Source organism: Diabrotica virgifera, chromosome 2 (genome assembly GCF_917563875.1).
Source record: "Diabrotica virgifera virgifera chromosome 2, PGI_DIABVI_V3a".
NCBI lineage: Eukaryota > Metazoa > Arthropoda > Insecta > Coleoptera > Chrysomelidae > Diabrotica > Diabrotica virgifera.
In genome coordinates, this window is record NC_065444.1 from 122,228,753 (window position 1) to 122,256,634 (window position 27,882).

The window sequence follows — 27,882 nt, forward strand, 5'->3', positions numbered from 1 at the left end:
AACTCATTTTGTCAAAATTAGTCACTTGACCCCTTTCTGAAATAAACGATTCAATTGTACTTGTTCCATTCATGTTCACGAACGGAGTGAACACGTAAGACCATCTGCGGTGACATCAAATCTGCAGGCAGATGCACTAGAACTAGATTGTAAGCCAACCAAGAAGAATTAGAAAAATTCTTATATTTTATTTTAATTAATCTTATGTACACACTTTAGATGGATTAATTAATATTACCTACAACAATAATAGTCTAGTTACAATATATTAAAAACTATCTTAAACATTACAATGTAAGAACAAAAATATAAACTTTAAAAATATTTTTGTTATAATAATAAAATGAATATAATCACAGAATAATACTTTTAAAACATTATGGAACGACAAGTACAACTTTTTAAAACAAAAAGTACCTACCTATAGAAAATGTTATATTTGAACGAAAAATAAAATGAATAGCTTTAAGAATAATTTTTTAAAGTTAAAAAATATACCATATCAATTTAATTATAAATATATAAAATTAGTCAAAATAACAATTTTAAAAGCCTTAATAATTTTTATCTGTATCCACACCCAATTCTTAGTGACTTCCTGAAAAATTTAATTTTTTTAATCCGGAAAAAAATTTAAAAAATTTTGTAGCGGGGAAAAATGTAAAATACAGTTGCAAATTATTAAGTAATGATTTTTAAATCTTGACATTTCTCAAGAATTATTCTTTTTGGAGTCCTTAACTGGTGAAATTGTGGTATTACGAGTGGAGGTCTCTCCATAAATATGTATTCTTTCTGATGTAGAGAAATCTGCTGTAGTCTCAGTTGTATTACTTCTGACATTCGAAGAGTATAAAGAAAACATCTCAGTTTCTAAGTCAAAGTTTTGTTGATTTTTCCATGAAATTACTGCAAACAATACGACTATCCACCACCACACGGACAAAACTAGAGCAAAAATATATATTAGAAGTATATCCTTGGTCGATAGAAGAATTCATATCATGGGATATTTTTAAAAAGCATTTTATATAATTTTAATGAAAAAAAAAACAACAAATATGCCATTAGTTATAAAGCGCATGCTGTATATAAATGCCGCCAGGGAGGGGGGGGAGGTACAACGGCCTCCTTTATTCAGATGGACTTACTCAAGTTTTTTTATGTATTTTGACCCGTAGAACACGAATTTTTTGGTAACAGTTGATCCGGATGTCGATAAGATGTTTATAAACAAAGAACTTGAGGAATTACATAACAGCGATTTTTTGCCAAACAAAACCATTTTTTTTGTATTTCTAAGTCATTCTAAGCAAAAAAGGTTCTTACAAGTTTTTTCGTAGAATGCATAGTTTTCGAGATAAACGCGGTTGGACTTTCAAAAAATCCAAAAATTGCCATTTTTGAACCCGAATAACTTTTGATTAAAAAATAAAAAATAGCAATTCTGCTTACCGCATTTGAAAGCTCGTTATACCGGTTTTGATTATTTGCATTACTAAAAATTATATTTTTTATTGTCAAACAAAGCTATAAAAAAATAGTGTTTTTCGTGCCCAATGCATGCGTTTTAATGCATGCTACGTAGATATTGCCTGATTGTAGGCGCGCCTACTCGTTCGATTTTAATTGAAAATTGGCTTTGAAAATTGGCATTCCATGTCAAATCACTCAGGCAAAAAATTTTGGATCTCCGATTTGTCTGAAAATTGGTATATAGCTTCTGCGGGACGTAAAAATAAGATATTTAAGGTCAAAAAATCTTCTTCTTCTTTTTTTTCTCAAAATGTTATTTTATGCGATTTTACAGTGATTTGGTGTTTATTTAAACAAATTTGCATTTTCTGTCGTAAAGTATCAATGAAAAACATAATATTCTAATAGAAAGGACTCAAAAATGTCATTATATGGCATTATAACAAGTTATTTTGAATCAAAACAAGTTTTTGATCAAATTTTATAGTGTAAAAAACGATAAAATACCGTTTTTTACATTTTCCTCCATTCCCAAAATACATCATCATCGATTTGGCTGAAAATTTGCCCACAGATAGCCAAAAGATAGGACTTTAAGTGGTTAGAAGGATTTGAATTATACATATTACAATACCAAAAAAGTTACATGCAGTAATATCAGACTCAAAAGTATATATTAGTCCAGTCGGGATAGCATTTGACTTTGAATGCCGAGCTGCCCAAAATTTTATTTTTTTGATCTTTAGGGGAGTCAATAGTAGCCTAAATTTAAAATCACGAATGAATTCCTCCGTTACGTTAGCCGCCATCTTGATTTTAAAGGAGAACCTGTTTTGCTCAATATCTCCGCCATTTTTAACTTTTCGACAAAAATGGTAGGAACTGAAATTGTTCCAAATAAATCGTATTTACAATTATTACAATTTCTTTTTAACAATTTTTGTCGTGAGATCGATATTTTCGAGTTAATTGTACTTACAGTAGACGCCTATATTTTTGACTATAATATTGCATGTAACTTTTTTGGTATTGTCATATAATTCAAATCCTTCTCACCACTTAAAGTACTATGTATTGTCTATCTGTGGGCAAATTTTCAGCCAAATCGATTATGATGTATTTTGGGAATGGAGAAAAATATAAAAAACGGTATTTTAACGTTTTCTACACTATAAAATTTGATCAAAAGCTTGTTTTGAATCAAAGTAACTTGTTGTAATGCCATATAATGACATTTTTGAGTCCCTTCTATTAAAATATTATGTTTTCCGTTGATACTTTACGATAGAAAATGCAAATTTGTATAAACACCAAATCACTGTAAAATCGAAAAAAATAACATTTTGAGAAAAAAAGAAGAAGAAGATTTTTTGACCTTAAATATCTTATTTTTACGTCCCGCAGAAGCTATATACCAATTTTCAGACAAATCGGAGGTCCAAAATTTTTTTTGCTCCAAAATTGAGTGATTTGAAATGGAATGACCCGCACACATTCGCATTGAAAATAGCACTCAAGCACTATGTGTTTATAGCTTTGTTTAACAATAAACAAATTATTTTTAGCAATGCAAATAATCAAAACCGGTATAATTTGCCTTGAGCTTTCAAATGCGGTAAGCAGAATTGCTATTTTATTTTTTAATCAAAAGTTATTCGTGTTCAAAAATTGCAATTTTTCGATTTTTTGAAAGTTCAACCGCGTTTATCTCGAAAACTATATAATATGCATCCTACGAAAATACTTGTAAGAACATTTGTTGCTTAGAATGACCCAAAAAATACAAAAAAAGTTTTGTTTTGCGAATAATTGCTGATATGTAATTCCTCAAGTTCTTTGTTTATAACAATCTTATCCACATCCGGATCAACTGTTACCCAAAACATTCGTGTTCTACGGGTCAAAATACATAAAAAAAAACTTGTGTAAGTCCATCTAAATAAAGGAGACCGTTGTACCCCCCTGGCGACAGGACTAAAGTTGGTGATACTTAGAATGGTTGAGTCTAGCGAATACATTGTAATAATTTAATGTAGGTGACTGGTAATGAACATTTTTTTGTTTGTTTTAAATTTGACTTCGAAAAAATAAATTATAACATCACACCTGCATTGGATGCCAAACATGACATGGCGATCCTGCGTTTCTGATCTGAAGATAAAAAATAAGTGGAACATGGAAATGGAAAATGGGGTAAAGAATACTGGGTGCCTTCCCTACTGTCATTGTTAAATGGGCACTGCCTCTACGGTGGAAGGATCTTGGACTTCATATCAGCCAAGGAATCTAAAAAATCATGTGAACTACGTCCAACTTCAAGACGCACCATATGCTGGACCCAACGGATGGAATGTGCGCATTAAATGAACAAAGGCATAGGTGAAAATATAAATGTGTTTATTTTTTTTCTCTTTTAAATACATGTCTTATTTAACAGTAAAAAATTAAATAATTGAATTCGAAGTTTTATTTCCGAAAAAATAAAACCTCTAATGGGACCAAGTTTCCGGTTACGCATATTCGTGGTTTCTATTACTTGCAAACCAAATGAATGATGAATGAAAGAAGACACGCGGAAGTTTAAAAGTTGCACCTCACTACCTGTCTACTCATCATGGCTAGAGCTCGGGAAATATGCAAAATGCATATTAAGTACATATTTCGGAAAAATTTTATAAGTGCATATTATGCATTTATTAAAATTGCATATTTTCAGAATTTTTTTTATCTCAAACAACAGAAAAAATTTTAAAGAGAAATGGGTAGCCTCAGATCTAAACAATAAATCTGAAAATTCCCGTGGAGCCACTTTCTGGTAACATCCTTAATCTTTGCCTTTTACAATTTATAAGGAGACGACGAATAGAGAGACGAAGGGGACTCTATATTATGCAGTCACATTTTGTTAGTGAAAACATTTTGTTATTAAGTCATTCTGCGCCATATGACCAAAGGTGGACAACATTTAAAAATATTTTTTTTTCAAATTTATTACTTGTTTAGCACACGCTTTAAATATGTACCAATATTATGTGCTTTAAACAAGCATATATTTTGGAAATGTACCGATCGAATGGGTTGATATATATAAACATCTGGAACCCGGACTTCAGAAAATAATGATCAAACAACAGAAATAAGGGCCAGGATAGAAATAGCAAGAAATGAGTTCGTAAAAAAGAAACCAATTCTCTGCAACAAATACTTAAGATTAGAATTGAGAGTAAGAGCTTTGAGATGATACGTGTATTAACATTGGAAATTGAAACAATAACACATAAATAAATTACATTCATTTGAAAAGTGGTGTTACAGAAGGATGCTTAGGATAGCATTTGTATGGACACAGAAGAAAACAAACACGGAAGTATTGCAGGAAATGGAGAAAGAATACGAGGGGATAGAGAGAAATGCCAAGATTGATAACACAGGGAAAGATAAGAGGAGTAAGGAGCAAAGGAGGAAGGAGAGTGTCGTGGTTGAAAAATTTAAGGGACTGCTTTAAATGCAGTTTCATAGAACTCTTTATAGCAGCGATAGATAGAGTAAATATACTAATGATGATGATGATGATAATGATGATATCGAACCTCCGATTGGGAGAAGGCACTTAAAGAAGAAGGAGAAGAAGAATAGCATTGTAGGCCTAGCTTAACCCATTCCCGTACACAACTGCATATGCAGACAGTAATTTCCCTTTGTAAGTGTCTGCATATGCAGTCGTGACCGTGAATGGGTTAAGCTATTTTGTGACAAAATAAGGTAGCTAAACTCAGCCTTTCAACGTATCTTATGTACATTATGCGACGTTTTCGTGAAACTGGAAATTTTGCCAAGCAACATCCTGAACGTGTATGCTAACATAAATTTACCTAATTAATGAAAATGTATTATCAACAAAAAAAAAATGTAGTTTTTCTGTATTTACCTAAGTTTAATATAAATCCAATAAAATATGCAGATTCCACAACAATTAGATCTTCATTTAGGTGAAACACTAAACATCCAAATTTTGAAAAACAACAGACAGCGTCAAACACGAGCCATGGAAGTGCAAAGCACCAATCATACTGAAAATAAATAAAATTAGCTTTAGTAAACATTTTATAATCAAACTTACAAAGAAGTAGAAAACTTTGAATGTATGATGGTATAATTTATTTTAAAAAATTTACAATTTATCGAAGTGGATTACAATCGCTACCCCGCTACCATATGTGCAAAGTGTGCAATGCACACGGCCGCCATATTTTAGGGCGCCAAAACTTGGGGCCAAAATTGCAAAATAATTTGAAAAAAAAAACAAAAGTTAAGTAATTTTAAAATAAAAGTTGAGAAATTAATTAGGATTAGGTATAAATAGGAGAAAAAGAGGTGAAAAACAGAATACTTCGGCCACATAATTAGAGAACCTAAATATCATCTACTTCGCCTTTAATACAAGGAAAAGCGGAGGGAAAGAGATGGATTGGTCGAAAGAAATTTTCATGGTGGCTTAATATTAGACAATGGTGTGGAACCACAGTAGAAAAATTTCGCGCAGCAGACGATAGAGAGAGGTTTCGGGAACTTGTAAACATGATGACGGCCAACGTCTGAATACGGACACGGCATCTAAAGAAGAAGAAGAAGTTATAAATACACACGAAATTTTAGTAGTATATCATCCAGTTACTGCTGATTCCTATGTCAGAGAACATGTCAGAAATCAGGCATTTTAATTTATTTTGTTATGATTTTATTCTGTTTGTCTTATTTTGATAGTTTAGTATACAAAATAATAGTCCATTCACTCACAGTTGTTTTTGTTGTGAATTTTAAAGAAACGGTTGTATTGACGTGAAATTTGGCATACACACATAGCTAATATTCCAAAGAAAAAAAGTGATATTGAGCCCAGAGCTTTTGCCCTGGGGGTGAGTTTTACCCCTTCTCGGGAGTGAATAAACATACGTTCAAAATACCCGTTTTTTGCAAATAACTCAAGAAGTATGTATGTTATCGATACAAATGATCTCAGCAAAAATATAGCTTACAAAAAAGTGAAAAAAAAAGGTGTACTTATATTTATGAAGTCTGTAAACCTAGTAGAAGCAGATCTGCAGCTAACGAAAAGTAGGTTCTTATTCGTCAAATTCCCAATCGAATATTTATTCGTGAAATAACCAAAAAAATGACGCACTTTTCGGGTAAAACTCATTACAACTTTTTTAACGTGTTTAAAAAAGCTTTATTTTTGTTTTTTTAAGTTTCTGGCATAAAAACGTAAGTAAGTTGCGGTCAAAATAAAGGTGGTCGTCAAAAAATCGTAAAAATCACCCCCTTATTAGCGTCCCAAATGAAATTAATCGTTACTGCTTTTCATTTATTTTATATATTTATTGTTTATATAATCTCTAACTTTCATCGTTTCAAAGTGCTTATTTTTGAAAAGATTTGTTTTTAAAGTAAACATTTTTTAATCTTGAAAAAATTTTCTTGTTTACAAAATAACATCAAAATTATTATCTAGTAACACCCAAAACCTCAAGTAAAAAATGTAGGTTTTGCTTTTCTGAATAATTTGAATTTTTTGTTTTCCTCTAGTTATTTGAAAGTCAAAAAATTGTTAAGATATGACTTCATAATCAGTTAATTGGCATATGCACGCTCGTGATTCGTGACTCGTTTAAGCCCTTTTAGCTACAACTTTTTCAAAAATAAACACTTTGAACCGATGAAATTTCAGATCAATATAAACAATGCGTATATTGTAAAGTAACTTGTGGTGAAGAGTTAACGATTAATTTCATTTGAGATGCTAATTAGGGGCTAATTTTCATGATTTTTTTTTACCAAAAAAAGCGTTAACATTATTTTGAGCGTAACTTACTTAGGTACTTTCGATGTTAGAAACTTAGAAAATAAAACAAAAATAAAGGTCCTTTTAAACCCTTTAAAAGCGTTATAATGAGTTTTTCCCGATAAGTACTTGATTTTTTGGTTATTTCACGTTGAAATATTCGATTTCGAATTTGACGATAAGAACCTACTTTTCATTAGCTACAACTCTGCTTCTACTGGGTGTACAGATTTCAAATATACACCATTTTTTTCACTTTTTTATACGCTATATTTTTGCTAAGAATATTTTATTCGATAAAATACCTACTTACTTTTTGAGTTATTTGTGAAAAACCGTCTAAAAACCTGTTTTTTGTTTTAATTGAAAAATGAACATATTTACTCGCAAATAACTCGAAAAGTCTTGAACTGTATACAACGAAAGTTACTTAAAATTAGATATTTTATCCAATTCCGGATTTTTTTAAACGTATCTTTTTTCATTCTTGAGAAAGAGTGAAACTTTCAGGGTAAATCACATATATCAGCACAATACCATTCTTTTCTTTGACATGTTAGTTATGGTAAAACAAATTTTATGACAATCCAAGCGGTTCTTTAAAATTCGGAGGTTTTACAATATTTGACCGTGGGTGAATGGACTATGAATATGACTTCTAAAGTTCACTTTTTTGCTTTATTTCAAGCACCTACCTACCTACCTACCTACCTACCTACCGTCCAAAAAATACATAAAAAACTTGATCCAAAATGCCTTTAAGAGGCGCTAAAATATTTTTGGCACAAAGGCGCCAGTAACCCTTACGGTGGCCCTGATTACAATTCTTCATTCAGAAGAAAACCAATAATATTTAAGTTTAGATAAAGTGGATAATAGTTATTTATGTAACAGTTCGTGAAGCATGCTTTTTGCGAACGCACGCGATTTTTAGAGCACGAGTTCTATAGAGTGATATAAATCGCGTAAGTCGCAAAAAGTACTTCACGCACAGTTTCATACAATATTTTATCTACGATAAGCAACTAAAAAAGCTGTAACTCTTCGTCACTGGAATTTATTTCTATTCTACAATTTTTAGAACTTTGACATTTAAAAATTCTAACTACTTTCAAACCACAAAACTGTCAAAACTTTTTTTGTAATTCATTGCTCATATTGTCATCACCATTACAACGCGAAAGTTAAGGATTGTCACCATGACAACGCGAAAGTTAAAACAGTGCAAAAAAGTAAATCCCATTTAAAATACATTGTTACTTCACGCACACTTTTAATCCTTCACGCACTGCTATCTATAATGACAGTTTTCACAAACTAAAAACGTATGCATAATATGACATAGAGTAGATAAAACTATTTCTAGTTAATAGACCTGGAGCCCGCGTACCAAAAAAGTTGAATAATAGCAAGCTGAAAATTTGTTAATAGTTTATCGGTGTCTAGTCGGACAAAATTTGATGTATGGGAACACTGGAACAGGGGAAGTTTTAATTGTGGAACAGTTTAAAAATTTGGATCGTCAGATTACGAAAACGTTCCATGTATTTTGTGGCAGTGGCGCACCTAAAATTTTGCTCTGGGGGGGGGGTTTGCTTGGGCACAGAAATTTTTTTGTATTGTTTGTGAAAAACAAGTTACATTTTCTTACTATTCTTTATATATTTTATATGCTCTGGGAGGGGTTCTAACCCCCAAAACGCCCCTAGGTGCGCCACTGTTTTGTGGGACAGAACATCCAATTGATTTGTTACCCTTTCATTACACTCTCATGCAAAAATCAGACTGCTATTACTAACCAACATGATTCTTGTCATTTGATATGTTCTTCGTGTTCCACTCATTAAAATGCTCAGATGGTAATAAACACCAGTCTGGTTTTTGCACGAAAGTTTAATAAAATGGTAACAAATCAATTGGAAGTTCTGTCCGACAAAATACGTGGAACGTTTTCGTAGTCTGACGTTCCAATTTTTTAAACTGTTCCACAATTAAAAATTCCCCTGTTCCAGTGTTCCCGTACATTAAAGTTTGTCCGACTAGACACCGGTAAGCTATTAACAAATTTTCAGCTTGCTATTAATTAACTTTTTTTGGTACGCGGGATCCAGGTCTATATGAAATTATATTGATAAATAGCAAAGTTAATTTTATTAATGTCCGACTGGTATATTATTTGATAAATAATGACATGATTTCGAAGTCAGTTAAATATAATATAATGCCCTAGGGCGTTATTTTGAAAAATAACTCCCATGGGCGTTAAATTTAAATAACTAGTTAAATACTGTCAAGTTGACAAGTAAAAACCTAAGTAAAACTATGGTTACCACAATTACGTTACGACTATTGCTGCTAAATGTACTTATTTGAAAACTAATTAATTCAAAATTCATTCAAATTTTTGCATATAAAGAAGAATTTAGTCGGACATTAAACGTTGAAGGCACCACGGGTATTATAGATAATAACACTTTCGGTCAACGTATACGTACACCATTGACTTCAAGCGTTATTATCCTTATAATACCCTTGGTACCATAATAACTATAATTAAAAAATTTATTATTAAAGTTTTATTCATATTATGAAGTAAAAACTTAGTTTAACAGTCAAAATTTTACCCGTTTTTAGTAATTTTAATGTGAAAATACTTGCTACTAGGTTTCACTGATGAAGGTCTGACTGGGGTAAAAACGTTCTGAATGAAGAATTGCAATCCATTTGGAATAATTTATAAATTTTTTAAATAAATTATACCATCTACATTCGAAGTTATTTATTGAAGTTATACTTCTTTACGATCGAGGGTGAAATTTTATACTTGCCTGGCGCATGCGCAGATAGACAGTATGTAGTTCGTTGCTAATCTTTCAAGTTATATATGTATCAGCGCAAATAAGTCATTAAAAGAATATATTAGTATTTTTAGTAAATGTATTATTTATTATAATTTTTGTGTCTTTGGATTGTCTTCCTCGGGAATAAAATATTTTATAATAATATTAAGTATAATATTTACTTTCAATTTTAAAGTATTTTTATATTATCTCATTTTGTCAATTGAATTTGTCAGTATGTATGAGAAATCTTGTAAGCTGTCAAAGCAAAGGGGTTTAGCTCGGTGGTAGCGCGTTCGACCGGAGATCGAGAGGTCCCTGGTTAAATTTCGTGTGTTATCTAACTTTTTTTTTATTTTTAGTATTGTTTTAGTAAAAATTTTTGGAAAGTAGTAAGTAAAAATTAGTTTAATCTTTAACCCGGCATTGGTCGCTAGGTAGGTTGTTACGCGAGTGGTCGCGCGTGAGATTTTCTCTCACATATCCAACTTTTGCCTTTCTTTACAAAATTTTACAAAAAAAAATGATGTTTCATCAGCAATAAAGCCATTTGCTTTAAAAAGACACGACGTTTTTCTCTTTTATTATTATTATCTTTATATAAAATGTGACTATTGATGCCCCCAATATTTAACATTGAAAAATATATGGTAAGTGACCATCTACAACTAACCCGTGAAACAGAATATAGGATTTTCATATCATCGAGCACATTCACGACGCCTTTTATTACATCATAAAAGGATATTATTTTAGGTTTTAAGGGGAAAAATAAAATTAATTTTTATAACAGTTGGTGGCGCCGGTGGTCGCTTGATGAGAGAATCTCTCACATGAAGCGCACTGACTCAACAATATGGTGATACTAAGTAAACTGAGTCACTATCTGAGCGGACGAGTCTATTAGATTATCGAGGGAGGATAGTTAGGAGACTAGAAGGAACTACAGCGCGTATAATTTCCCAGAAAAAAAAGTTGTGCGCAATTTTCTGAAACCGTGAGAGAAAATCTCATATAGCGACCACTGGCGGGTTAAATAAAAGTAACCTGTTGAAAGTATATTTATTTCGTTGAAATCATATAATAGAAGTATAACTTCTTACGTGCGTACAAAGTACACACACATTCTTTTTTTACTTCTTGTAAGTTTGATGGTAGCTATAAAACCAACTATGTACTGAGATTTCCCTTTTAATTTTTTATTTTATAATGTAAATACACTTACCCGAAGACTTGCTATGAAAAGTAGCAAATTTACTCCAAGAAAAGAAAAAGAGTAGAATATCACCGTAATTGATATCATTTTTCCTAAAATAAAAAATTTTCCACTAGTTTTATACATAAATATAGACTGTCAAATAAATTTTGGAAAACTCTTTAAACAGCAAATAACCGACCGTTAAGAATATCGTTATCATTAAAAAAATGTATATAAAAATCTTTTGGTTATTTTCAAATCAAATAAAAGTAAAAAATTAAAGTAATTCGAGTTAGAACTGTATTGTCAAGAAAGTTCTATAGTTCATTCAGGAAAAAAACTATGCTGTTGGTGACACAACCCCCTCCAGGCTGAAACCAAATTTTTTGAGTAGTAGGGACATCTATATTAATAACCTATATGTTTCCTGCAACCGATTTTGATGATATACATAGTTATAAACAATTGAAGATCAAAAAACGGTAAATTTTCGCTTTTTTCTTCTATAACCAAAAAGTTAAGTAGTTTGAACAAATTTGAGAGTGAGAAACTTATAAATCGTATAAAAAACTTCAATATAGCGTTCGCTGAATATGTCTATCCCTATTGGTTGCTTAGAAAATTGCAAAATAATTCATAAATTTTGAGTTTTTATAAATATTCCTAACTTATGTAAAAATTAACTTATACTCTGGGCTAATTAGCAAAATTCATGGAAAAGTTATTTACCAGCAATTTTATTGCTGGAATCGAATTATAAGATCCTATATATTAATAATATAGGTATGCAAAGTCAGCAGATAGTGTGCTACTTTTTTTATAAACAAAATGGCGCCGACAAATCGTATTTTTTTCAATTATTGCTCTATAACTCCGAAGATTTTAACTTTTCAACAAAAACATCCAAATAAAAATTCACCGCAATTAAATTCTGCGTAGAGATATGTTTTTCACGATTTGCTCCGACGAAAATTTTCCTCGGAAAATGAGGGTTTTCCTAACAAAAACTATAATTTTCAAATAAAGTTTTAGGTAAGTAATTATTAATCAATAATTAAATATCTTGGTGACATCAAAGATTTTTTGGTATAGATTGTAATTCCAGAAGCCGGTGAAAATTAAACGAATATTTTAGCAACAATTCAATTGTTAATTAACAATTTACGATCGCAATAATAACCAAAATAATCATGATACATTGATCAAACTTATAAAGATTATAAAGATGAGATGCTTGTTTAATATTTTATCGACAAAATATAAATTTTTCTTTTTTTTGCATAATCTTTAAATTTTGAAAAAAAAAATAGTTATAATACGTTGGTCTAATTAGTAAAGTACAAAGAAAGGTTATTTACCAGCAATTTTATTGCTTTAATCGAATTACAAGATCCTATATATTATTAATATAGGTATGCAAAGTCCACAGATAGTGTGCTACTTTTTTTATAAACAAAATGGCGCCGACAAATCGTATTTTTTTCAATTATTCCTCTATAACTCCGAAGATTTTAACTTTATACCAAAAATACTCAAATAAAAATTCACCCCAATTTAATTCTACATAGAGGCATGTTTTTCCTGATTTGCTCAGACGAAAATTTTACTCGGAAAATGTGGGTTTTCCCAACCAAATCTCGAATTTTGAAATAAATTTTTTGGGCCAGTAATTATTCATCAATAATTATATAGCTTGGTGAAATAAAAGCTTTCTTGGTATATATTATAAATTCAGAAGCCGGTTAAAATGAAACGAATATTTTAGCAACAATTTAATTGTTAATTAACAATTTACAGTCGCAATAACAACCAAAATAATCATGAGACATTTATCAAATTTAGAAAGATTATAAAGGTGTGATGCCTATTTAATATTTTGTCGACAAAATATAAAGTTTTCATTTTTTTGCATAATCTTTAAATGTTTAAAAAAATTGTTATAAACAAATTAACATTTCTTAGAAATTGTTTATTATATTCTAATTTTAAAAAATACTTAAAATGCGTATTTTATAGGTCTTGAAAATGAATGCTTTAAAAAAATTTTCCAACCATTTGCAAAAAAGTTAGGAAACAGCAAAATAAATATACGATATCTCCATTGTTTATAATTTGTTTTAATTGTTTCAAAGCTTAAAAGTGAGTCTATGGTACAATCTAATTACTCACAAAGAATGTCAAAAATTAGTGCAATGGTTATATTTTAATCAAAGAATAAAAATACTTTTTTTTGTAATTTTTAGCGCAAAAGTAGGCTTGATACAGAGCCGGAGATAAAATGTTCACTCGAAGCGACTGACACGCTTAAACTCGCGCGAGTTGTGTATGTGGGCGGGTAGCTACGGTACTGTATTATTCTACTTTCGCGCGTGTAAATTACAAAAAAATATTTTTATAATCTTTCATTAAAATATAACCATTAAGCTGATAATCGATATTGTTTTATAAATAATTAGCTTGTACTTTAAACTCACTTCTACGTTTTGAAAGAATTAAAAAAAATTATTAACACCGTAGTAATCGTATGTTTACTTTGCTGTTTCATAACTTTTTTGCAAATGGTTGCAGAAAAGTTTTAAAGCATTTATTTTCAAGATATTTGAAATGCGCATGTTAGCTATTTTTTAAAATTATAATATAATAAAAACTTTCTGAGAAACGTTAATTTGTTTATAACTATTTTTTTAAACATTTAAAGATTATGCAAAAAAATAAAAAATTTATATTTTGTCAACAAAATGTTAAATAGGCATCTCATCTTTATAAGATTTCAAAGTTTAATTAGTGTATAATAATTATTTTGGTTATTATTGCGACCGTAAATTATTAATTAACAATTGAATTGTTGCTAAAATATTCGTTTAATTTTCACCAGCTTCTGGAACTATAATCTAAACCAAGAAGGCTTTTAAGTCACCAAATTATTAGATTATTGGTAGATAATTACTTATCTAAAACTTTATTTCAAAATTAAAGATTTTGTTGGGAAAACCCGCATTTTCCGAGGAAAATTTTCGTCGGAGCAGATCGGAAAAAACACTTCTCTATGCAGAATTTAATCACGGTGAATTTTTATTTGAGTGTTTTTGTTGTAAAGTTAAAATCTTCGGAGTTCTAGAGCAATAATTGAAAAAAAACACGATTGTCGAGCGCCATTTTGTTTATAAAAAAAGTAGCACACTATCTGAGGACTTTGCATACCTATATTATTAATATATAGGATTTTATAATTCGATTCCAGCAATAAAATTGCTGGTAAATAACTTTTCCCAAAAATGGCCTATTCTCCAATAATCAGCCCAGACTACTTAGAACGTTCTTATTACACGGAATGCTGAGACTTCTGGTGCTTCAATCATACCCTAAGTTTCAAAGCAATTGGACAAATAGTTTAAAAGTTATTTAATTTGTTTTTCATAAATTAAGTTTTTTTGCAACGCTATAAGTCAGAAAATGATAAAGTTACACTAATACTTTGGATAGTTTATGAAATAAGAATATTTATACTATTAATTTAATTAAAAAAAAATGACTAAAAAATAATTCTAAATACTGCAAAATTATTTTGCAAAAACATGTGAATTAAAAAATGGGGGGCTAACTTCGTTCCTAATTGTCCTAGGACATTTGTTTTTCTTTCCAAATATGTATAAAAATTCAGTCTTTCCAAATATGAAAAAATAATTTTTTTACCGGTAACGGTTAAAAAGTTATTCTAATTGTTTATAAGTAAGCAGAAAATCGACGTGTTTTTGCAAAATAATTTTAAACTGTTTAAAAGTACTTTTTGTCATTTTTTTTTAATTAAGTCAATAGTATAAATGTTCTTCTTCCATAAACTGTCAGAAGTCTTACTGTAACCTCATAATTTTCTGACTTATAGTGTTGCAAAAGAATTTATTTGGGAAAACAAATTAAATAACTTTTAAACTATTTGACCAATTGCTTTGAAACTTGAAATATAATTTAAGCACCGGAAGTATCAGCAATTCATATAATAAGAAGGTTCTAAGTTAATTTTTACATAAGTTATGAATATTTATAAAAACTCAAAATTTATGATTTATTTTGCAATTTTCTAAGCAACCAATAGGGATAGACATATTCAGCGAACGCCATATTGAAATTTTTTAGACGATTTATGGTAGGGGAGCCCAAGCGGGGATTTTTGCAGTTACTCGAGCGCGTCAGATTATCATATGGGGAGAAACCTGGTACCCTGTAGATGTAGCTCTACCATATATTGGCTCTTAACACAGGGGAGTTCGTTAAGGGGGGCCCGAAAAAAAATCGATCCTTAAAAAAACTCGAAATTGTCAGATTAAGATAAGGCAAGTTAAGTACATGCAAAAGAGTGTATATTTCAAAAATCTGACGATTTGAGCCGGGCGTAAGGAAATGGGTGAGTCCCAAACTTTCACAAGAAAAAAGCAAATATTTCGCGAAATGAATGACAGATCGAAAAACTAAAAAATATATGCTCAATATTTTTTAAAAATCTATCGAATGATACCAAACACGACTTCCCACGGAGAGGGGTGGGGGTAAATTTAATATTTTGCGATATTACACGATATTTCGCGAAATGAACATCAGATCTAAAAACTGTAAAATACACTTATTCAATATTTTTTAAAATCAATCCAATGGTACCAAACACGACACCCCACGGAGGTGGGGTGGGGGGTTACTTTAAATGCTTACATAGGAGCCCTCATTTTTTATTGCAGATTTGGTTTCCTTACATAAAAATAAGTAAATTTTATTAGAAACATTTTTTCGAATTATGGATAGATGGCGTTATAATCGGAAAAAACCATTGTTAAAAATGGAAAATTAAATTAAAAAATGGCAAGCGCCCACTAAAATGGAAAACTTTCCTTAACTTTTTTTGGTTTTAGGACCTACTCGTCACAACCCAATAGGTCCCCAAAGCGCTCGAGTGACTGCACGTTTAGCATACTTTGCTCCCCTACCATTATAAGTTTCTTACTCTCAAATTTGCTTAAAATGCTTAACTTTTTGGTTATAGACGAAAAAAGCGAAAATTTACCGTTTTTTGATCTTTATTTGTTTATAACTATGTATATCATCAAAATCGGCTGCAGGAAACATAAAGGTTAATAATATACAGCGTGTCTACTTAAGTTGGAAACATATGGGAAACTTTTTTATTATTAATTTCACGAAAAAAAGTTATTCTTTATAAAAAGTTCTGCATGCCCCAAAACCTAAGATTCAATCATCAGATAATAAATTATCTCAATATTATACGAGTTATGTCAAAAAATATGAATTTCGGTCAAGGGTAAAGTACCTTTATTTCTCTCAATATCAAAAATTCTTATGATAAAAAGTTGTTTGGAATTAAAAACTAAGATCAAATATGCAATTACATGCTTCTAATTGAAAAAAAAAGTTTTCTCAAATTTATGGATACCCAACATCGTTTTTAATTATTACAAATATGATAACTCGTTTATTATTCATTTTACGAAAAAAAGTTATTCTTCATAAAAAGCTTTGCATGGTGTAAAATCTAAGACACAACCATGATATATCAACTTTTATTAATTTTATACGAGGTGTGTCAAAAAATATGAAATTCGCTCAAGATTATAGTACCTTTATATTTCACAATATTTCAATTAGAAGGATGTAATTTCATATTGAAACATAGTTTTTAATTCTAAACAACTTTTTTAATAACCGTTTTCAATATTGTGAAAAATAAAGATACTTCACTCTTGAGTGAAATTCATATTTTTTGACCTACCTCGTATAAAATTAATAAAATGTGATATCTGATGGTTGCATCTTCGGTCTTAGGACATACAGAGCTTTTTATACAGAATACCTTTTTTTCGCAAAAGTAATAATAAAAGAGTTATCGTATGTGTAATAAATAAAAACGAAGTTAGTATCAATAAATTTGAGAAAAATTTGGAAAATATTTTTTCCAATAAGAAGCAGGTAATTGAATATTTTATCTTAGTTTTTTTTTCTAAACAACTTTTCATAATAAGAATTTTCGATATTGAGAGAAATACAGGTACTTTACCCTTGACTGAAATTCATATTTTTTGACATACCTCGTATAATATTGAGAAAATTTATTATCTGATAATTTAATCTTAGGTTTTGGGGCATGCAGAACTTTTTATAAAGAATAACTTTTTTCGTAAAATGAATAACAAAAAAGTTTCCCATATGTTTCCAATGTAGATGTCCATACTACTCAAAAAATTTGGTTTCAGCCTGGAGGGGGATGTGTCACGAGAAAAATCTTATTTCTCTGGACTATGTCTCGAGCCCTGCGGGCTCTTGTGTCTATTGCCCAATGACAACAAATTTAAGTAAAAAAGTGGTTGCCATTAAACAGAAACAATCTACTTAAAAAAAATTCTATCAATAATTTTCTACAGTAGATAATTCTCAGTATAATTTTAATCTGATTGGACAGAAATAAACACGTGATCAAATATCTTACTATACGATTGGAAGTTAAAATTATCAAAAAATAATCAGTTTAATTTTTATTTCTGTAGCTTTCTATTGGTCAGAATCTGCTATGAATGAAATAATCGCGCTAATTTCATTAAAACATCAACACAATAAGATAAATTTGAAATAAATTAGTAAATGATATCTAAATATTAGTTTATTGCATGTATTATAATATTTATAATGCCATATTACAAGGTATTTTACTTTCCCGCAGCCGTGCGGCAAAATTTTCTTTCACGCACGCCGTGCGGGAAAGTGCAACTTTCGGAAATGAAATGCGTGCGTGAAAGTAGATCTTTTAGCACGGCCGTAGAAAAAATTAATTCCTAACCAACAACAAGCTGCGCCGACACGAAAAACCCACGAATTAGGCGTCTGAAACTTTCGTCTTAGTTCATCTTGAAAGCAAATCAAGTTCCTCAAGCCTTGCTCTTCCGATCTTTGCTATTCATAGCCTACTTAAGTTATAACCAACAGGACTTAAAAACAAAAAGCGCATGATTTGTAGATGATTGAAACGTTTACGAAAGCCTTTGCTACAATATGGTGGCATTCTAAATGACCTCAATAAATATTAACAGCAAAACAGAACTTTGGAATATACGATTCAATAGACCAGAATAGAAGATACAACTACTTTTTTCACAGGTTGAAGTATTTATGAAATCGAGACAAGAGAAATGACTAAAGAAGTCATAACTCACTAATACATTTCATAGATAAATCATTTGAACATATTTCTGATCAACCTAGCCTCATCTAAATATTTAAAAAGAGAATTAAATCGTACACAGGAATTCTTATACTTTTACAAGTGAATATCAGGCACAATCAACGCTACGCCAACGTAAACACTAAGCCATATAGCCCCCTCACACCCCCGCCAAAAAACATGCCCTTGCCAGGGAGTATAGAAAAATTTACGCCGATCCTGTACTCCGCTTCCATATTGGTATCACCAACAGGGACATAAGTAGGCTTCGTTCAAGAAAAAATCACCTAGATTCTGAAAAAATTCTAATTGAAAGGAGTTTCAAGATAATCAACCGTTGGGGAGAAGATTAGAAGAAGAATTTACCGCCTTACATCCGAAATATGGCATGTATTACAAGCAAGACAGAGAGTTTCAACCAACCAAGAAGAATCTGGGCCATACTGAACAGAATAAGAACAAACTATGGTATGGGCTCCGACTCACTTTTCAGATGGTTAAAAATATCTTCCCCAAATTGAGATTGCGATGCTACATGGCAAACGGTCAAACATCTGTGAATGAATGCCTAATCAGATCTTACAATAGCAATTTGTTAGATTTCTTAGTGGCGAATAAAGAGTAAATTGAATATAATTTGTCAACTAATTTTTGTTTGTGTAAAAATTGGTTATTGCTATGTTACTGTTTGTAATGTATTGTACTGTTTACTCTTTATACATAAAACACACTTCTCTGTTTGAACTTATAATACAATGGGGTAATAAAGTTCACCTACTTACTGTTTACAATGAGTACACCGAGAGAACAATTTCTTTTCTCCTAAAACACTGATTTCTTTGAGCCATCTTTCTTAAAAGTTAACATATCATATTAACTTAAACATACCGGCTCACATATATAAAGAAATGAGTTTTTTAAACACAACTCAATAATTTCTTACAGATAATTTCTTCAATACTAAGAAATGCATTATTGGTTACATTTAATTTTCTTATCCTAAAGTTTTTGTTTCTTAAATTGAAAACTACAAATATTTTGCAGTATAAGAAATATAATGTTAAGTTAATCCATATTTATATTTGTGAACAAGAAATTTTCTTGCAGTCAAATAAATATTTTAAACCACAAGAAATAATTCTTCAGAAATACCCTCTGTAGTAACTGGTTATAAAATAAAAACTTTATCATTAATGCCGAATTGATACTTGCAAAGAGATTTTCTTCCACAAAAGAATTGCGCAGATTAACTATTTATGATTTAATCGTCAGTATTTGTCAAGTTGGCGTGATATTAGTTAATGTTCATATAGATGGATTTTGGATTTGTTGGTGTTCTTTAAAAATTAACGGATATTTTAAAGGTACATACGTACATATATAGGTATTAAATAAAAGTAAATTGAGTAATTTAAGATGTAATAATATTATTGTTGTGTATCCGAATGGTTATAAAAGAAACATAATAGTATCTTTATATGCTTTTTAGGTATAATGATGGACAATTCTGAAAGAAAGGAGCTTATTATTCTAACTGGGAAATAAGCCACAATTTAAAGCTGCGGGACAGAATGATATAATAATATAGCTTCATAACAATATTAAGAAAGGAGCTGTTAACCAACTACGGGGCCTTCCAGAAATGGTAGAACTTTATACATGTAAGTACATTCTTAAAAATGTGTATACTTATGTATCAACTATAATAGGTTTCTTGAATGCATCGTCTTCTATAAAAATATACAATACAACGCTATATCAAACATGGCGGGTGCAACGCTGAGGATGTTTTCTGTTCCTTTATTTGTGATAAAAAAATCAGTTAGCCTAAAAGAAATATTTTAATGGTTAAGAAATTTTATTGCTGAAAACTGTGAATTAGTTAATATGTATTAAATGACTTAAGATTCAAACTAATAATACTTTGCCGTAATACAATTTCTTAAAAATTAGGTATGCTGTCTCTTTTAGATTAAAAAAATAAAGAAAATTACATTTTATGTCTGCTTCAATGTTTTACATTGGTTGTATTTTTCCTCTTGTTTTCTCTAAACATTGTTTATTGTGTGACGTAATATTATACAGATATATAATTAATATTTCATTAACAAAAAGAAAAAAATAAACAAAGATGTGTAGGTTAAATAATGCCATGTTTGAACTAAATATGATTGATTATTATTAGTATTAAAAGTCCTTATGTGGGGCCGTGTATTTGTTTTTTTTGTATTTCCTAAATTTGTCAAAATAAGTATCTATATCTTTATAAAAAAAAATTTAATAAAATAAGTTTACTACTTCTACATAACGATTTTGTTTTAGTGAATTGCTGATATACAAAGTGCTATTAACAAAAGAAGGAAAACTTGAGGAAGTTGGATTTGCCTCTCCATCCTTTTATTGTTGTGTAGAAGCCAGTGGTTTAAGAGTGGAGAAAATATTTGTATGTAATAATAACGTTTTATATCTTATTTTTATTAATAAATATAATGATTTTATCTTAACACAATGATTTATTTCGCCCTATGTTATATCACTTTAATTTCAAGAAATATTAACTTAATTCTAAATATACGATTATATCTGCGAAATATATTTCTTAACATTAAATACATTAATTATTAATAGTAAGATAATAATATTCCTTACTAAGAAATATTATTGCTCAGAAAGAATAGTTTTGTAATGTCAAGGAAATATATTCTTATGACTAATAAAATCAATTAACATCAAGTGTAATTTCTTTCTGATAAATGGGTTTGAAGTTTGCCAGAAAGTGATAGTTCAATCATGTTTAAGATATATTTCTTTGGCTATAGTAAAATTTATTTGAAATATTTTATAAAATTATATATTACATACAAAGATATAATTTCTTAGGCAATATGCCAAGTCGATCCTTCTTAAATATAAATAAAGTTTCTTTATGTCAAGAATTTTTTTCTCTCGGTGTAGGAACTAACAAATAAGTAGAAAATAGAAAATAGGAAGGTCTCAGATATAGAATACATTATTAAAAATAATCTACACTAATTAAAATCTAAAACCTTCCTTATCGGTTGCCTTCTACCATTGACAAGGCATAGAGACTACGAAAACTATAGAAAGCGAAAAGGATTCCACAATATGCAATCACATTACGTTTTCCTCCATCTAGGAAAAGGTACAAGAAATGGTTCCCAGTACTCACAATCTGAGTAAAGATAGAAGTGAATTACTAAAGGCAATTTATGTTTTATTTCGATTCAGATTCAAGGCATAATCTGCAGACAGCCGCTGTTTCTGGTATAACCTTCACCAGTACAGACGCTCCCCGCATACTCCTTTAAAAATAAGTGTGGCGACAGTGACGACTTAAAGTGAATCAGATTTGATTAAAAAATAAAGTCAAATACCTATAACGATAGAAGGTTTAATAGGTTTATTCAGAGTGGCAGTAGATGGAGCAATGTGATCCAAAGTGATAGCCATCATCCATAGAGGAAAGCCATTTTAAGAAGAACAGAATTTATAGAACGTATTAAAAGTTTAATTATATTATACATATTTCTCTCCAGTAATTAAAGTATTTCTTAAATAACATTAATGATGCAGTTTGTCCAGTCAGTAGCAGTGTCATTTTCAAAGGGTTTAATAAAAGCACGTGTACGTATTAATTTTAAATTTATTCATACAACTTTGTTTGTCAAAACTGACTTTATATAAATATAAAAATAATTAATAAACGGGAAAATACAACAAAGCTCAATATAAAAACAAAATTTCTGCTATTAGCTCAAATATCTAATAGATACCTACATTTTAAGCATATTTATCTTTAAAATTTTATAGTTTTGATATTTAATATAACATATTATTATAACAGTATACAATATTCTCTTTATTCTATTTAATGATATGTAATAAATTTTAAAACAAACTTTCTTTCATACCATCATGTGATGCTTATTATGAGTACCCACTGTTCGGAATATATTATACTATTAATAATTTCATAACGCGAATATAGATTAGTAAAAAATAAAAAAATGTATTAATTATAATTATATGTTTTCGATAATATTATTGCTTCCTACCTTCTGGATCGTGCTCATGTTTTATACTGGCGTCTTGATGAAAGTGCTGCCAATCCAAACCAAGGGCCGTAGCGGTTTTTCGACTCACATCATAATTAGACTCTGAATTTAGAAATCTGTCATTTGCAAAAGCTATGACCAGCCATAGCGACACCATCTATAAAAGAAAACATTATTTCAATTACTTTATCCCGGATTTTTAAGGTATTGTTCTTTTATCTATTGTTTGTATCACTGACAAGTATAGTTACTGATTGAAGGATTGATATTTGTAACTTTCAGTGTTTTAAATTTTAAAGTAAATTGATCTTTTAAAGGCGCCCAACAAAGTTATTACATGTAGATAATGCTGATGCTGAATGAGTACTGAATGCCTAATACGAATGTAAGATAGGTAAAATAGCAGAAGATAGAATTAGAAAAAATAGAAAAAGAAAGCAACGTAGAAACAAATAGGTCTGGATCCCGCATAAGAAAAAAAAGTTGATTAATAACAAGTTGAAAATTTGTTAATAGCTTAACGGTGTCTAGTCGGACAAACTTTGATATATAGGAACACTGGAACAGGCGAAGTTTTAATGGTGGAACAGGTTAAAAATTTGGAACGTTAGACTACGAAAACGTCAGATTTATTTTGTCGGACAGAACTTCCAATTGATTTGTTACCCCTTCATTAAACTCTCATGCAAAAATCAGACGGGTGTTTCTCACCAACTGGGCATTTTAATGAATGGAACACGAAGAACATGTTAAATGACAGGAATCATGTTGGTTAGTAATAGCAGTCTGATTTTTGCATGAGAGTTTAATGAAAGGGTAACAAATCAATTGGAAGTTCTGTCCGACAAAATAATCTGACGTTTTCGTAGTCTGACGTTTTAAATTTTTAACCTGTTCCATAATTAAGACTTCACCTGTTCCAGTGTTCCCATATATCAAAGTTTGTACGACTAGACACCGTTAAGCTTTTAACAAATTTTCAGCTTGCTATTTGCTTGCTTGCTTTCAACCAAAAATAACAAATGGTCAATAAAATCACCTCAAGAGCGTAGGCGCAAATTTTCGGACCAATGCTTTTTAAATAATGCATTCATTTTCAGAATCCTGAAAACACTCATAAATATTTTTGAAAAATTTAAACGCAAAATGAAAGATTACATTATTACGGAGGGCGTAAGTCCCTTAGAATAAACACAAAGTTTCTTTTGAATGAAATGTTTAAAATTAAAAATCACACTAAATTTTCTCATCTGTTTCACCCCTGTAACTTATTAAAATAATCAATATATAATTAAAATAAAATCAATGGAAAAATCCCAATAGTTGGCTGTATACCATAGTTTAAAAACCTATACAGAAGTAAAAACTTCAAATTGTATTTTGGTATAAAATAGTGTATTTAAAACTTCTAAAAGTCATCCACATGGATTGCAAAACGTTTTCGTTCTGAACAGAACATCTTCAGTGCATTCCGCAAAGTAGTTGTAACTAGCACACCAATGAAGGTGGTAACTTCAAAATATATGGCTTACATTATACCTTATGATAAAATATTATGACTACAAGTCGATGTTACTAGATTAAAATATGTATGTGCCTAAAGAGCAACATGCTTCCCTGCTCGAAAAAACTAGGTACTTGCCATTTGAATTAGCACAGACCAACTGAAAAAAAAAAGTTGGTCTGTGCTAATTCAAATGGCAAGTACCTAGTTTTTTCGAGCAGGGAAGCATGTTGCTCTTTAGGCACATACATATTTTAATCTAGTAACATCGACTTGTAGTCATAATATTTTATCATAAGGTATAATGTAAGCCATATATTTTGAAGTTACCACCTTCATTGGTGTGCTAGTTACAACTACTTTGCGAAATGCACTGAAGATGTTCTGTTCAGAACGAAAACGTTTTGCAATCCATGTGGATGACTTTTAGAAGTTTTAAATAAACTATTTTATACCAAAATACAATTTGAAGTTTTTACTTCTGTATAGGTTTTCAATATATAATTATTAAAATAAACTAGGATAAAAAAAGAAGAACTTATTAAAATACACATTATAGAAATTTTAAGGGACTTTCGACTCTCGGTCATAATGTAATATTTTAGCTTGCGTTTAAATTTTTCAAAAATACTTATTAGTTTTCTCAGGATTCGATAACAATTAATGCATTTAAAAAATATTACTCTTAATTACATTAGAGATTGAACAAAAACGTAACAAAAAAGGAAGTTTTCCTAAAATATAAATCAGAAAAACCAAATGAATCATACCGAGAATATAAGGGAATAAGAATTGAAACTCATTGATTTGCAACGAAAACAAAAAAAAAACAAAATAAAAATCTTGTTAGTTTTTTATCGGTAAGTTTTGTTCTTAGTATTGGTAATTTATAGTCTTATAAAATTTTTATATTTTTAATTACAGCAGCCTTACCAACCTAAATAAACGTCCTCTCGGCAGAAGAATTATTGTAGAAAGCCTTTTATGAGGGTGATTCTGGTGGTAAAGAAGAATGTTCTGAAGGTAAAAATGAAGGTGAAGGTAATGTACTACCGTACGACCATTTTTAGGTTATGTTTGATTTGGCATGGACCAAGATTTAGAAGGAGACAAGAGACAACTACCCCAAAGTACATATTAGGTAAAAATATGTTTATATCCAAGTAGGGAAACTACTTTTAAGTTCTATGCACACTAAGAAAATTTATTTAAATACTAATAAAATAAAAATATAATTCTAATTTCGAAATTCCTGAAGTCCTTTTCTGATGCCTTAATGCAAGATTATATGCAATAAAGAATGAACAATACGCCCTAAAAAATTAAGGGAATATATTTGGGATTATTTAGAATATCCAGTCGAAAAACCTACTTTATACCTACCCAGAGACGAATTCGTCAATGTTATTCCTGTTTAAGAAGTAACAATATAAAAGATTGTCGTATTCGTGTTTACTGTGTAAAAAATATGTGTGCAGAATATCAATTTAGTAGTTGTGAAGATTGTAAATAATATAAAAATAAACTATGCAACTCCTAACTTGGTTTTTAATTTACTTTTACATCCAAAAAAGTGTACGTGTGCTTTTATATTTATTTTGACTCACTCTGTATATTAGTTTTGCTTTTTTTCATGTAACAATACTTTTTATGATTAGAAATCGAATCATTTATTATAGGTCTGGATCCCGCGTATGAAAAAAAAGTTGATTAATAGCAAGCTGAAAATTTGTTAATAGCTTAAGGGTATCTAGTCGGACAAACTTTGATATATGGGAACACTGGAACAGGGGAAGTTTTAATTGTGGAACAGGTTAAAAATTTCGAACGATCAGACCACGAAAACGGCACATGTATTTTGTCCGACAGAACATACTTAAACTCTCCGAACAGAGATTAAACTCTCATGCAAAAAATCAGACTGCTATTTATCACCAAATGGGCGTTTTAATGAGTGGAACATGTAGAATATGTCAAACGACAGGAATTATGACAGGTGATAAATAGCAGTCTGATTTTTGCATGAGAGTTTAATCTCTGTTCGGAGAGTGTAAGTCTGTTCTGTCGGACAAAATAAATGTGTCGTTTTCGTGGTCTGACCGTTCCAAATTTTTAACCTGTTGCACAATTAAAACTGCCCCTGTTCCAGTGGTCCCATATATCAAAGTTTATCCGACTAGACACCCTTAAGCTATTAACAAATTTTCAGCTTGCTATTAATCAACTTTTTTTTCATACGCGGGATCCAGACCTATTAGTACATTTTTTGATAAATAAATTTTTCTACAACCGTGTTAAAAATGCAATTTTTAGCACTCCATACGAGCGTTAAAAATGGCCTAGTTGGCCTAGTGCTTTAAAATTTTTAAGTCACTGCAGTTCGTATTGACCGTATAGGCAATTTTGATGTAATGTCAAAAAAATATAAAAATGGAATTTCAGTCAAGTTCAAGTAAAAGTTTTTGTAGATATTGTCCTGTAATTACGTTTGTAGAAAAAATATTTTATGATATGCGTGTTAAAAAGTACATTTTTAAGGCACTCATGTGAATTGCAGAACTCGCTATCGTTCATTCTGCAAATTTTCACATGCGTGCCTTAAACGTTTACTTTTAACACTTATATCATAAATAACTATTAAAATACATTGAAATGTGGTTTATTTTAAAAAATATTTTCGGGTCGCCCCCACCCGAGGGTGACCCCACCTTGTGAAAATCGTCCCACTAATTTAAACTCATTCTAGGGTTAATAATAAATTCTTTACTTACAAGTCCTATTATAGCAATAATCCTGCATCCAATAGTTAGATTAATTAAAGAACAGCACACGCATTTTGAAATTCCTTTATAGATTTGTGTTTTTGGCCTCATTTTATCATTTATTACCGACACCAGATCGTAATACACAAATGGTTTCAAATACATTAAAGAAGAGCTTTAACAACTTTTTTACGTTTCTTTGTTTATTGTAAAAAGTCATTTAGTGACCAGTGTCGTATCACTTTATGAAGATTAGATACTAAATAATATTATTAATAATATAATATTAGATAAACAGTTGTTTTCTTGGAAATATAACTACAGTATACTCTCTCTATAAAGAACACGGGTATTACGAGGTTTCGCTTATAACGAGGTACATTAGCTGTCCATGAAATTCCTATTGAGGTATAACCCTTTATAGCGAGGTATATTTGGTTATAACGAGGGAAAATGAGATCGAATAACATGTTTCCTTACCTGTTTTTTCGTGGTGATGGCTATAATAAATACCCCAGGTGCCTGTATACAGAAATGCCTAAAATCTGTGTGCTTGTCGAGGCCAGTGATGTAGTAAACTCCACCACCTGTCAACTTCTTCCTGTTCATCCACCGACTCTTTTTCAAAAGCTCCATTTAAACAACATTTATCATCTTATATTATATTGCTTGGAATGGCTTCACTGTAGGAAGGTAATGTCTGAGAAAACTACATATTCGTACGTATGCGCAATATTATTATTGTCTGATATAACGAGATCGGCTTATACATAGGTAATTAGTCTGCCATTTCAGATCTCGTTATAGGGAGTCTACTGTAGTTTCATTCTAGCGCTACTTCTTTACAACATTATTACAGGATTATCAAATATTATCAAAGTATCAATAACTAACTTGACGATTGCTAAACCATAAAATTAATAATAACTAACTTGACGATTGCTAAACCATAAAATTAATAATTA

At 30.2% G+C, this 27,882-nt stretch overlaps 1 protein-coding gene across 1 annotated transcript; it reads right to left on the bottom strand.

The window, feature by feature from the left end:
- Positions 1-266: 266 nt before the first annotated feature.
- LOC126879608 (uncharacterized) lies at positions 267-27,071 on the bottom strand. The gene is made up of 5 exons (XM_050642775.1): positions 26,927-27,071; positions 22,652-22,808; positions 11,384-11,466; positions 5,405-5,546; positions 267-948 (listed from the first exon to the last, which is right to left on the bottom strand). Exons 1-5 carry the CDS (start codon positions 27,026-27,028, stop codon positions 713-715), a joined length of 720 nt encoding a protein of 239 aa, XP_050498732.1. The 5' UTR covers positions 27,029-27,071; the 3' UTR covers positions 267-712.
- Between the last annotated feature and the right edge of the window lie 811 nt (positions 27,072-27,882).

Excerpts from the sequence above, each read along its gene's own strand:
- LOC126879608 (XM_050642775.1), bottom strand. The coding sequence starts at position 27,028 with ATGAGGCCAAAAACACAAATCTATAAAGGAATTTCAAAATGCGTGTGC. Across the intron at positions 11,467-22,651 it reads ACATGAGCACGATCCAGAAG|GAAAAATGATATCAATTACG; the intron begins GTAGGAAGCAAT and ends TTTTTATTTTAG. Across the intron at positions 5,547-11,383 it reads TTTTCATAGCAAGTCTTCGG|TATGATTGGTGCTTTGCACT; the intron begins GTAAGTGTATTT and ends ATTTATTTTCAG.